We start from the raw sequence: 12479 nt of genomic DNA, 5'->3' as shown, positions 1-12479 counted from the left end.
AAGAGGGTTACAAGCTTAAATCAGTTTGTTATTTTCTTATTTCCCTAGTCCTTACAGTTTGTACTAAAAAGACACTTCACTTGTAAGCCAGACACAGCTATCAGCAGCAGACTACCAGCTAATTCTGGGCTTCACTACATCCTTCCTTTGGGCAAGGGAGCTTATACAGTTCCAAAGGTCATAGGAGCATGTTAGAAAAACACAGGAATGTCCATGCTGGGTCTGATCAAAGGCCCATCTAGCCCATACTGGCCATTAGCAGATCTATAGAGCAGATGACAGATTTGTGGCTATTCTTCCTAGAATACAGTCCTGGCCTCCTGCACCTTAAGGCTGAATGACTTCCTGAGTCAGAGGTGCAGTCTTTATGTTTTATAGCCTTTGAAATATTTTTTTCCTAATCACCTTTGAACCTGTGGAAGCTTTTAGCATGTGTGACATTTGCATCAAGGAGCTAGCAGCTTGACTATACATCTTACACAATACCCTCAGAGACAGCCGCCTGGTAGCTTTACTCTGACACCCAGTCAGTAGTGTTCTGGAAGAGACAGTGGAGATTTTCTCACTGATTTCTTCTCAGTGCCACTCATGATTTGCAAATCTGTAATGTCCTGAAGGAGCTGTAATTTTTGAGCCTGCTTCATCATTTCTTTGTACGAAAGCTGTTTCAGTCCTCTGATCATCTTTTTCTTTTTGGGAATGTCCTCCAGTTTCACTGCAGTCTGTAGAGTTGGGAGAATAGCACTGATCATAGCAGATTTTGAGCTGCCATGGTTTTGTACAGTAATTAAGTGATGTCTGCTGCTTGGTTTTTTGTTGTTGTTTTTTTCTTTTTAATATGTGTTTTATTGTAGAACTGATGTACCTATAGAACTGTCTACCATAACTCCATGATCTCATTCCAGAATGATATAACTTGGCGCAGAGCCCATCACTAGATGTGTAAAGCTAGGGTTGTTCCATGAGGACTTTGTAAAGCAAGGTCTCACCCGTATATATATCACGTTGCATTTACATCTCTTAAATGCTATCTGCCCTTATCTCCTAGTCACTGAGTGACAAGTGCTAATAGCAAAATTTATGCAAATATGCAACTGCTGCCTGTTTCGCAAATGTCAGTGTTTCATATTTCGGATCTTTTGTTAAATAATTGAGAACCTGCCCTCTGCCAGCGTTCATAAAGCATCCATACCAGCTGTCCCCCTCTTTGCTCATTTTCCTATGATACCTGGCATCTATAACCACATGCATCTGTCTTCCTTAGCTCACTCGTTGAAGCTTAGGTCTTTGTATGAGCATCTGCCTCCTGTCTATACGCAAACCTTGCATTTGACATTGGTCACCTTCTTCCCCACTTCTGCTTCCTAGACCCATCACTTATTTGTGTACCTCTTCGTTGTATCCAGTTAAACCAAACAGTAAAAGGAAACTGGAGTCTTTCTTTCCATAGCTGTACAACCACTGGTGCAAACTGTCCTATCACTGCAACAGTTGTAATGAAAGAATGGGAGAAATGAGCTTGAGAGAGATCTCAGTAAGTCTTCACACCTCTGTCTTGGATCAGGGTGGGCTAAATCTAAACCATTCATATCAGCTGTTTATTATTTCATGATAACACAGTAACACATTGCAGCAAATCCAACCATCCATTCCCATAATCCAAAATAATAGGGATACGACATGCAGAAAATGTTTTGATATGCTGTAATCAGGACAGAATTTTTGGTTGTGTTTCTGTATTCTCCTTAAGCACCTAAATCACTCTCAAGCACAGCCTGTGTGTGCGTTGCAGACCAGTATGAGATGCATAGTTCTCTCTTTCTGGGGAATCATAAATAAATCAACCAGAAATAATTGACAGTGACTGTCCATTCAAAACCTAATCAATGTGAACCTGAAAGTCTTTGTGACACTTTCTAAAAATGTCAGTTTCATTGCAGCCAGGGAATCAATATGTTTATTTAAAGAGACTTTAAGAATAAAAAAAGAAAGGACTTTGGTTTGAAGCAAAAACTGAATGAAGTACTAGGGCAAATCAGCGTATTTAGACTCAATATAAAAGTAATTAGTTTAGCCTCATAGGAGGAAAATAAAATTAGTATGTTTTTTACTTGTAAAGATAATTGTTTTTCAGTCTCTTTCTGTTACTCTGGTCTTCATACATACGTGTGTTTGTGTGTATACATATTCGAAACTACCAGCCTTTAAATGAGTTAAGATCAATTATTGTTTGCTGAGGGATAAACTGAAGAGTAAACTCCCCTCTGTACAGCTTCTAAAATATAGCCTAAAACAGTGTTCTGATAATGACGTATGCCCTTATTACATTACAGATACGAAATTACTAATTGTACCATGCTTGTCAGCCATTAGTATACTCTTTGTGGTCAATCAAGTAGTATAAATGCTTGCTCCTGTAACAAAAACATAGGTTTATCTGCAGTTTTCCCATTAAAAATGACCTTCTGCAGCATACAAATTATAAGGTCACTCCTAACATCCATAAATGACTTGTTAAAACTGCCTGGGCTACCTCTTTTTTAAAAAATATTAGTGAACAGCTTGAGCAAGAAGAAGTATTCTTGAGTCTGGAGAGAGGAAAAGACAAAATTGTTTTTCTCTCTCACACATAATAATATAAATATTTAATTCTCTGACAAATGAGAATGTTGACTGGTTTTGAATAATTGGTGCTCTCCCAAAACGACTGCATTCATTTTCATGTGGCGCAACGCGCACAGTGACAGCACATCGAGGTACTGGCTCCTGCACATACTAATCACAGTTATGTTCTGTTCTGCTTGTTCAGATGGAGCTGGGAAAAATGTCTCAGGTTCTGATCATGGCTTAGTAACTATGCCTTTCTTTCACATCCTGAATGGTTGGGAGGTTATTCAGATTACTGTGGAAGAACATCTTTACAGTGCTGGTGAATTTTCACCTGCAAGTCTGCAATTTTGAGATGAGAACATAAGTACTTAAGCTCTGTGCCTGTGACAAAGGCTATCATGTTTTCCTTTGTCCCGAGAGCAGGTTCTGAAGGTCATAAGTCAGGATGTAGAAGTCCTTGTAACCCAGTCACCTAGCTCAGGTGAATCACTGATTGTGTATGCTGGCCTTTACTTCAAGGGGCCTGGACATGTAATTTCATTTGAGAGGTCTCAAACACATGGGAAGATTGAAGGTCTTTGTGTAACAGTTTCCCTCCTGCCATAAACAGGTATCAAAGCAAAACTCTTAGCAGGCACAGCAGGGCCAGCAGATTCTCCACCACAAGCAACAGTGCCCTTTAACTTTCCTCTATGTTTAGTTTTGTTGTCTACACATTGGTCTTTCTATGCTAAACATGCAAAATACATCCTTTAAGTTAGGAGTCTCAGGCAGCGTAAATCATTGCAGAGCAGATGCAACCTCCCAGGTGCTAATAGCACTAGTTAAAGATGCATGAAATCTTATGTTAGGAGTTTACTTGTTGTATCAGCTGAGGTACTACATTTTCTGAGCCCCACTGATGGTTGTTAGCAAAACAGTATTCTCCCTCCATTGACTTGATATCCTCCATTTTTTGTCACTTTGTCATTTTCACCAGTTGTAATGTTTTATGCTTTCGTTTTCCCCTTCTGGGCTTCTACTAGAGGGAGTGGAGGTAAAGCTCTTTCTTTTCATCCTGCTCATCTGCACACTGTCTGAAATCAGGATTGAGCAGACAATTTAGTCCTTAACCTGAAAATAAATAAAAAGCCACATAGATGGTTGATGTTGGATATTATTAACACATGTGCATGTAACATACTTTGAAAGTTCACTCTCACCTATTAGTCAGTTGACAGTCATGACCACAGATTTATTTCAGCTGATGTTTTCATCTACCTGCTGTGAGAGATGGACATTGGCCTGTCCCCGAAAAGCCATTGCTGTAAGCATGAGCACTGCTGTATGTCATACTCCCTTCTGTTCCCTGCAGTACGACTTTGTGGAGCTCCTGGATGGCAGCCGGCTGATCGCGCGGGAGCAGCGCACACTGCTGGAGGCGGAGCGAGCGGGTCGGCAGACGAGGTCCGTCAGCCTTCATGAAGCAGGTTTTATCCAGTATTTGGATTCTGGCATCTGGCACCTGGCCTTTTATAACGATGGGAAAAATGCAGAGCAGGTGTCGTTTAATACCATTATTATAGGTAAGCATTGTCTTCAAAGCTCTTACTAAAAACTAGGCTCTGCTTGTGTTTTGTTTTGGGTGTTTTTAGGAATCATAGAATCATAGAGTGTATTGGGTTGGAAAGGACCTCAAAGATCATCCAGTTTCAAGCCCCTGCCATGGGCTGTGTGCCCCCCAGCAGCTCAGGCTGCCCAGGGTTCATACAACCTCAGACACTTGTAGGGATGGGGCACCCACAGCTCTGGGCAGCCATGCCCTCACTGCTCTCTGAGTAAAGAATTTCCTCCTCGCATCTAATCTAAAATCTCCCCTTTTTTACTTTAAAACCATTCCCCTTTGTTCTGTCACTATTGGCCCATGTAAAAAGTCGGTCTCATTCCTATTTTTAAGTTCCTTTTAGGTAGTGGAAGGCCACAATGAGGGTTCCGCAGAAACTTCTCCAGACTGAGCAAATCCATAGTCTGGCGACCTTTTTGTCACCGATTTTCCAGTCATAGTGTTTCTTTTTCTACTCAGAAAGAAGTGCAGAAAATATGCTGTCATTAGTTGGTCTAAGGCACAAGGCACGTACGTTGTTGTGAAGCTGTGCTGAAAGTAGTACTCTGTCTTGAAGTGTTTGCTAAGCAGCACGGAACTGTATTTTGAGTATGGAGCTCATATTGTTTTACCATTATAATTTGAGCCTTTCTTCTGGAACGTGAAGTCCTGAGATATTACAGGCATAGCTATAGAAAATAACAGCTCTGCATGCTCTTCAAACAAAGCAACCATAAACACTGCACGGGGAGCCTGGGCGTGCTGTCAGTCAGTGGCTGCTTGGCAGGTTCTGGGGGCCGGTGAGTGATCCCGCTTCTTTTCCTGCAGAGTCTGTGGTGGAATGCCCCCGGAATTGCCATGGTAACGGAGAGTGTGTTTCAGGATCCTGCCATTGTTTTCCTGGCTTTCTGGGCCCCGACTGCTCGAGAGGTACATCAGCCCCATCCTTACCCTCAAGTCAGCCTAAGCAAGCGTGAAAACAAATACATTAGGAAAGAAATCGGCATGTGACCGACATCATAGATGTTCTTGTTTATAAAGCTTTGATGAAAACCTTGATTTGAATTTCTTCATGGTGCTTTATTTCACAGCGGCCTGCCCGGTGCTGTGCAGCGGCAACGGGCAGTACTCCAAAGGCCGCTGCCTCTGTTACAGTGGCTGGAAGGGCACCGAGTGCGACGTGCCGGCGACGCAGTGCATCGATCCCCAGTGCGGGGGCCGCGGCATCTGCATCATGGGCTCATGCGCCTGCAACTCTGGGTACAAAGGAGAAAACTGTGAAGAAGGTAAAGGAGCAAATATTCACCCCAGCACCTGCTGTTGTTGGTTAGGTTTCCAGCTGGCATGTCTTGTTCTATCAGTGTCGCTTAGTCTGGATCATTTGCACTGGTAACAATGGGGGAAAAAAAAGTCTGTTTTTCATTGAATCGTATACACTGGGATATGTTTGTTGCAAAATTTTTCCTCCAAAATCATCTAATAATACTAAAAATCAAGTTTGGGAAGAGCTAGTACTGCTACAGAATTGTTACACTTCGCTTATTCTTAATCCATGTGAAAATTCCCCCCAACACATTTTATCTTTTTACTTGCCAGTTTTTACTTTCTTTGGCTAAGAAGAAAGCACCCAAAAAATAGATGTTGGAGTACATGAAGACTGACTGAATTTTTAGAGTCTAGAATAAATCATTAATGTATTGCATCTGTTAGCCATCTTTTCCACCAACCACACTGTGGAAAGTGCTGATTCCAATGCATCACAGTGAAAAATGGCACGTCATTTTTGTATTCCAGAGATGTGCATAATAATATTCTTTCTGGTGTGCTGCAAAATGCAGTTCATTTTCTATTCTATTTTTTTTTTAGGGAGTAAAAAGCGCCATTTTCTTCCTCAATGAAATTGATTTTATTGATCTCCACGTACAAAGTAATGCAATTAAGTCCCTGGAATTAAATTTTCAGACCATTGACCCTACAAGTGTAACATTTTATTGAGTCAAATTGCTAAATTAAATCTCGTCATCTAAAGAACATTAAAGTGAATTAAGAAGGATAGAGAGTATGCAACTCATTTATTTCTGAAACAAGTTGAGAGTCCTGTACAGCTGTCAGAACTCTGTAGCTCTGGATTGGGTCAGCTGATACCAAGCATTGCAAGTAATCCAACTGTTGTCACACTGTGATTAGGCAAAATAGAGATCAGTAGCCCGAGACCTGAGGCCAATCTTGTTGTACTTCAGAAAAATTAGCAAACTTTAAAGGTTCTCTGTTAACTCAATGACAGCCTGTAAATGTCTTGAAGACGGTTACATCCACACATGGATTTCACGATACCAGAAAATGGTGTGGAAATGATATGTTTTTATGAAGAAAATTGCATGTATCCTAACGGAAATTGGCTAGGACTGGTAGTCAGAAATGAGATAAAGGGTTCTTTGCCTTGTAGCCAGAGGAGGGAGGCTGAAACCAAGCTACTTTGGTCTGCTGTTCCTTTTCCTCACTCATTGTAATGAGGCGAAAGAATTTCTCAGCTTCAATCTACTTGAAGAATGCAATGCTGCACGTTTCATAAGGTCCTAAAGTGCAGATTAAGCTAAGCAGTGCCACGAGCACCTAGTGGTGATTACTGTTGTTAGAAACAACATCTTCGAGCTGATCTTTCTCTTTTCCATGCAGCGGATTGCTTGGACCCAGCCTGTTCCAGCCATGGTGTGTGCATCCACGGCGAGTGCCACTGCAACCCGGGCTGGGGGGGCAGCAACTGTGAAATCCTGAAGACACTGTGCCCTGACCAGTGCTCTGGCCATGGCACCTACCTTCAGGAGAGCGGTACCTGCACCTGTGACCCCAACTGGACAGGTCCAGACTGCTCCAATGGTAAGCGTTAAAAGCACTTACGTTTTGTACAATGATGGTGTTTTGGATAGCGCCGTTTCAATGATATTATTGAGTTAACATCTGACCTGCCAAGCTGATGGAAGCCTTTGAGATGACTGTAGCATGAACTGTGAATTGATTCAAAGGTTCAAAATAGCTAACGAACTTGAAGTATTTGAAAATCATTTCTTTTGTTTTCTGTTAGTCATTTTCATTTGTTAGTTCATGTGCAAGTACAGAGCATTTTTGTACAGTATATGTATCTAAGTGTCATCTTACCTAATAAGTCTAGTTAGCAACTATAGCAGTGAAATTAGAGAGAGTCCCATGTTTAAAATCTCTAGCTAATTGAAGACATTTTTTTTTCTCAAAATCAGACATTCCACTTTGAAGGCAATGTAAATGCAAGAATGAATTCTTAACAGCTTTTGAGGAGAGGCACAGACTGCTAGGGCAGAAGGAGCTGGTAGAGGTGAAGAAGTAGAAGGAGCTTCTTGAAGTCTGAAACTGGGCTTATTATAACTATAATCTGAGCTTAGAAGCAACAGGAGAAAATGGCTGGAGTTACCGTTAGAGAGCATTATCTAAATATTTATAAAGTATAACAGCAGTCTCTTAACAAATACAAGTTTTTTGAATGTTGCTTGTTAGTCTCGTATCAAGAGACTAAATCTCTAACTGTGAGACGTATATTTGTCTTAAACAGTTCATCTAACTGATTTTGTTAATGAAAACTGAACACATGGGCTAGCTGGGTCTGTGCCAGCTTATGAATAAATATAACATTTTCACAAGAAACCATCTTTTCAAAACAAATGTATTTCCTGACCAGGATCTGTGATACTCCGTAATGTTTTATGCATATAAGGATGATAGGACAAAGTACTAAATATTCAAGAAAAAGTGACAGAGAGGAGAAAATGTCTTCTGTTAAATCTGTTTAGAACAAAAAAATCCCTGAACATTTCTTGTACTAAAAATGACTATTTGTGAGAGACCCTTTGTAGTTCTCAGACAAAACATGGGTCCCCTATTTCTTGACACGGCATCCTCTGTGCTATTTCTGATTATTCAGTTCTGCACCATCTTCTAGTTATGTTTCAAGGAACGACTGGTAATTGTTATACATACAGTATTTCTGATCTCAGATATTTCAGAAGTGTCAAACTCACAAAAGAGCTTTGTAAAAGGACTATTTTCTGAAGTTGTGCAAAATTACCTTCATACTGGTACACTAAAAAAGTAGATCTTACCCATAAACATTTTGTTAAGCTGATAGAAGAAAAAAAGGAATGAGTTATTTCCATCAGAGGAGTTTATAGGTTTGAAATCAGCAGAGCTTTCCTCTATCTTCATCAGCAGTTTGTCCGTTAATTAGCCCTTCAATTCCACTTCAATTAAATTAACTCTAATTAATAAGTTCATTACAAAGATTGACGCACCTTGCTCAAAGCTAGTGTGCTAAAAGCTGATAAACACCTCCACTCTAATGAAAAATTGATTAGATTGAAGAGAAATAACCCTTTCTTTTTTGGAGCTGTGTTGACGTTTAGTGACTCTAAAATTAATCAAACCATCTTAGATCTCTTAATCAAAAATTTAATTCAAAGTAGATATAAAATGCTGTATAGGAAAGAAAAAGGGGGGGTGGGGGGGAGGGGAGGAGCAAGAGGGAGAAATGCAGCTGTCTCTCTCCAGAAATATTCTTATGGAAAATGTCACAGCTCCTTGATACTCTGTTTAATGTTCCACGGCATTTGAAGACAGAGTTATCCTTTGCTGGGGAAGAAAACCACTATTGAATAGAAAACTGGAAACCTTTCATGCGCTGAAAGCTGGTGAAAATAATTTCAGTCTTTTATTGCTAAACTGTTTGTTGTCTTTTACAAGAAAACAAAACCAAAATACAGTGCTCTTATGAAGCAGTGTGTGGTTACAAGCAGCTCAATGCCAAGGAACTGAAGAAGTCCCTCAGGCTACATTATAGCTTCTCTTTTTATTCTGTTGTCTGCTTAGCAGAAGTAAAGTTTTTTTGGAGTCTGACTAAATGAACTATAACTGTAAATGCAAAATCCAGCAGTCTAAATTATCATCTTGTATTAGCTGAGACTTAACATGTGTTGTTTGGCCTCTGTCTACCTGTGGCTCTTAACATATTTTTCAATTATTCTATCAGTTACAAGATCCTGTTACCATACGTAAATGACAAGTTAAATTGCTGTATGTTGATTTATTTTTTTAACAATCTATTATTTAAACCAGACTGTTCATAGCTGTCACTGATACAAATTTACTGAAAGTAAAAGAGAATCATCTTTTATATTTAACAGATGTGTCAGTATGTCAGAATAGTACTAATTTGTCTCAGTAAGGCTGACTCTATAATGAAAAAATGTGTCAGAAATGGCACATTTTTACTTGGAAAGAAAACAGTGAGCAGGGTAGGGAGGGGAAACCTTGTTAAAATGATCTTTCATTAATGCTAGATTCTCACTTGCGGCATAGAGTGACCTAAGTGTACGGTACATTTAGTTGCTACAAGTGTGTTGTAACTTCCAGGAGCTTTAAGTGCCACATGATCTTAGTTATGAAAGGCTACTCTTAAGATGTGTGTGATCACAAAAAATGTAATTGAACATTACTTAAAGCTAACAGATGAGCTGCGTACACTACAGCACCACTAAGTCTATCAGAGTAACTAAGTAAGCATTAACACGGAGGTAAAACTCTGCACCCTGCATTCTATTGGGTCCTACCTGAAAATATCTTTCACAGTAAATTCCTTTGATTTAATTACCAAAGGTTTTGCCTTTCTCACCCTTCACACGCCGAATTAAAATGCCGCGCTGCTAATTGATGCATAACCTCTCACCCCCGTGTGCACTCTCTGCCTCTTCTTTCTCCCCCTCTCCCCTCTCAAATGCAGAGATCTGCTCGGTGGACTGCGGCACGCACGGTGTGTGCATGGGCGGGACGTGTCGCTGCGAGGACGGCTGGACGGGCGCAGCCTGCAACCAGAGGGCCTGCCACCCCCGCTGCGCCGAGCACGGCACCTGCAAGGATGGGAAGTGCGAATGTAGCCAGGGGTGGAACGGAGAGCACTGTACCATTGGTAGGCTGGCTATGCTTTAATGTGTCTTTGGTACAAAATTCAAAGAGCTGGCACTGCTGGCTGTGTCTGAATAAGAAGTGTATAACTTTGAAGCTTTTTTTCTTCAAACAGAATATTTGCACGTGTCAGTCTGTGTAAAGGAATTGATATTTTAAGACAGGAAATTGTTATATAATGGCTCATCAGGTCTTCATAGCTGGTTTGCTGTGAAATGAATTCCCTTTTCAGTCTCTTCCGTTGAACTGCCTTTTTGCTGGTGGGAAGGTTGCATTTATTTTGAACTGTAAATATAGTCTTTGATTTGCGTTGTTCTGGTTTTATGCAATAGCTTAATGACTTTCAAAAATGAAGCTTCCTTTTGTTTGTTTTTTAATTATTATTCTTATTATTTGGAAAAGAAACTCCAAAAAGTGAGTTTTGCCTACACTCAGAACGTGCCACCTTGCAACGTGTGATCTAATTATCCCAAATCACCTTCTTGTCAACATAATGCTCTATTTTAGAATTATATCAACACAACAGGAGTTTCATACAACATACTTAGAAGTCGTCCTTATTACAACTTCTGTGCTTCTGTAATCAAGTTAGTTCTAGTGTATGAAACCCTTTGGAAATTACTATGCCTTTATTAATGGAGCTTTTCTTACTCAGTGTTACAGTGTATGTCCCATATGCAATACATCCTCTCCACTGTCTGGGGTGCGATTACACTTGTAGATAAGGGAACTAAGAAAACAGAAAAAGAGGAGGAATTGCCCAAAAGCATATCATTTTAAATTAGGTTTTGAATTGTGGTAGATCTGGAAAATCCCCCTCTGCACTAGGCTTCCTTTGTGCAAGATGCAGCAGGACTGTAATGCAAAAGGAGGGGCCTGTCTTGTCTCTGCATAACTACACATAAGGACAACTGCGTGACAACAGGTAGGAAGCACAGACAAAGAGCTTGGCAGTGGTCTAATTTTAAGAACACACTCATTTATCCTTAAGGGTGTGGTGAGCCTTGTACTGAACTCAGCTATGGCTGTTTCAGGAGTAACACAGTGGCTCTGCAGGTATTTACGGGCACATCTCTGACCTGTGAGAGGCACTGAGGATAAGCACTTAGAGGTGAGTTGAAATGACAGTGAAAAGGTGGCCAAAGGTCAGGCAAAGGCAAGTATTAAAGCTGAGTGATGTGGAGATCAGAAGATAATCTAAATAGTCCAGAAAGCGTCTGAGAAGAAAAAACAGTTTCATGTTTAAAGAGATGGAGCAGTCAGAAGAGGTGATGTGTGTAGCAGGATAGAGCAGTAAATCTAATAGCAGTAGAGATAATGAATGTAAATACATCCTGGTTTGCTTTTGCCACAAGCTGAAAAGAGGCTGGAGAAATTCAAGTTCTGTGCGTGTTTTGGAAGAAGTGTCACCCAGAGTGTGTGGGCTTAGCTAAGTCATCACTGGGGCATGAGTATCAAGAGGAAAGGCCCGAGCTGCATTCCCTGCAGGTTATGACCCTGCCAGGGGGGCAGGATGGCAGTGCTGTGCGTGGTGCTCACAGGAAGCAGTGGTGTGAGCCTCATGGACAGGGAAATGAAGGCTGGGCTAGCTGTATTGCTGGTATGTACATCACTGCACCACAAAGGCGAGGTAGGATTTCATTTTGTGGAAGGGAGTCAGGTGTGAAGTAGTAAGATTGATTTGTGAGCTGTTTATAAAAAAAAAAATCAGAATCGATTTTTTTGTTTGTTTACTAATGAGGTTGCCCAGACATAGGAGGGAGGGGGAACCAAGATGCGTCTGTGCAGGACCCTGGGGAGAATTGATGTGGTTAACATTTTTAAGGAGCTTCCAGAAAACATGCTGACAAAGTGAGTAGAGAGGTGGGGAGAGGACTTTTTAAACAATAAAATAAAGTAAATCTTTAGAAGGAGGATAAAGCCTTTCCCTTGACCGCTTTAACTTGCCAACGAGCAATTACTCAGCAGATTGCTCTGCTGTTTGGTCTCGCTGACCTTGGCAGCATTTCAAGGGTTGCAGTTATACACGGATGAACTGCTCTTGAACAATTTTTCCGACATATTAGGCACAAACTAGTTTTTCCTCAGTGCAGGCCAAGCAGGTCTGTCTTCCCACCTGTTTATTCTTCAGATATGTGTTTACTTTGTGGCTGCTGCTGTAAAGATAGTTTGATTTGTTTATATTGCCCTTACAGCCTCAAAGACAAGTAATGAGGTACAGGCTCTAGCCTGTTGTTAACGTTTATTTTTCCTAGAGCTGTTTTCTTCAGGACACCAGTGTTATGGAGAAACCAGGTCATTT

General features: G+C 40.7%; 1 protein-coding gene across 21 annotated transcripts in view; it reads left to right on the top strand.

Moving 5' to 3' along the window:
- The window catches only part of TENM3 (teneurin transmembrane protein 3), a 1287844-nt gene that overhangs the window by 1201930 nt on the left and 73435 nt on the right, over window positions 1-12479 (top strand). For all 21 annotated transcript variants that reach the window (XM_046940097.1, XM_046940098.1, XM_046940100.1 and 18 more), the window contains 5 exons: window positions 3965-4175; window positions 5021-5122; window positions 5284-5478; window positions 6869-7069; window positions 9996-10181. In XM_046940097.1, coding sequence (XP_046796053.1) covers window positions 3965-4175; window positions 5021-5122; window positions 5284-5478; window positions 6869-7069; window positions 9996-10181 — 895 coding nt within the window. The remainder of the gene's footprint in view (window positions 1-3964; window positions 4176-5020; window positions 5123-5283; window positions 5479-6868; window positions 7070-9995; window positions 10182-12479) is intronic.

Source organism: Gallus gallus, chromosome 4, assembly GCF_016699485.2.
Source record: "Gallus gallus isolate bGalGal1 chromosome 4, bGalGal1.mat.broiler.GRCg7b, whole genome shotgun sequence".
Lineage (NCBI taxonomy): Eukaryota > Metazoa > Chordata > Aves > Galliformes > Phasianidae > Gallus > Gallus gallus.
Note: the sequence above shows the minus strand (reverse complement) of the source record. Positions and strands in the feature narration are given on the sequence as shown.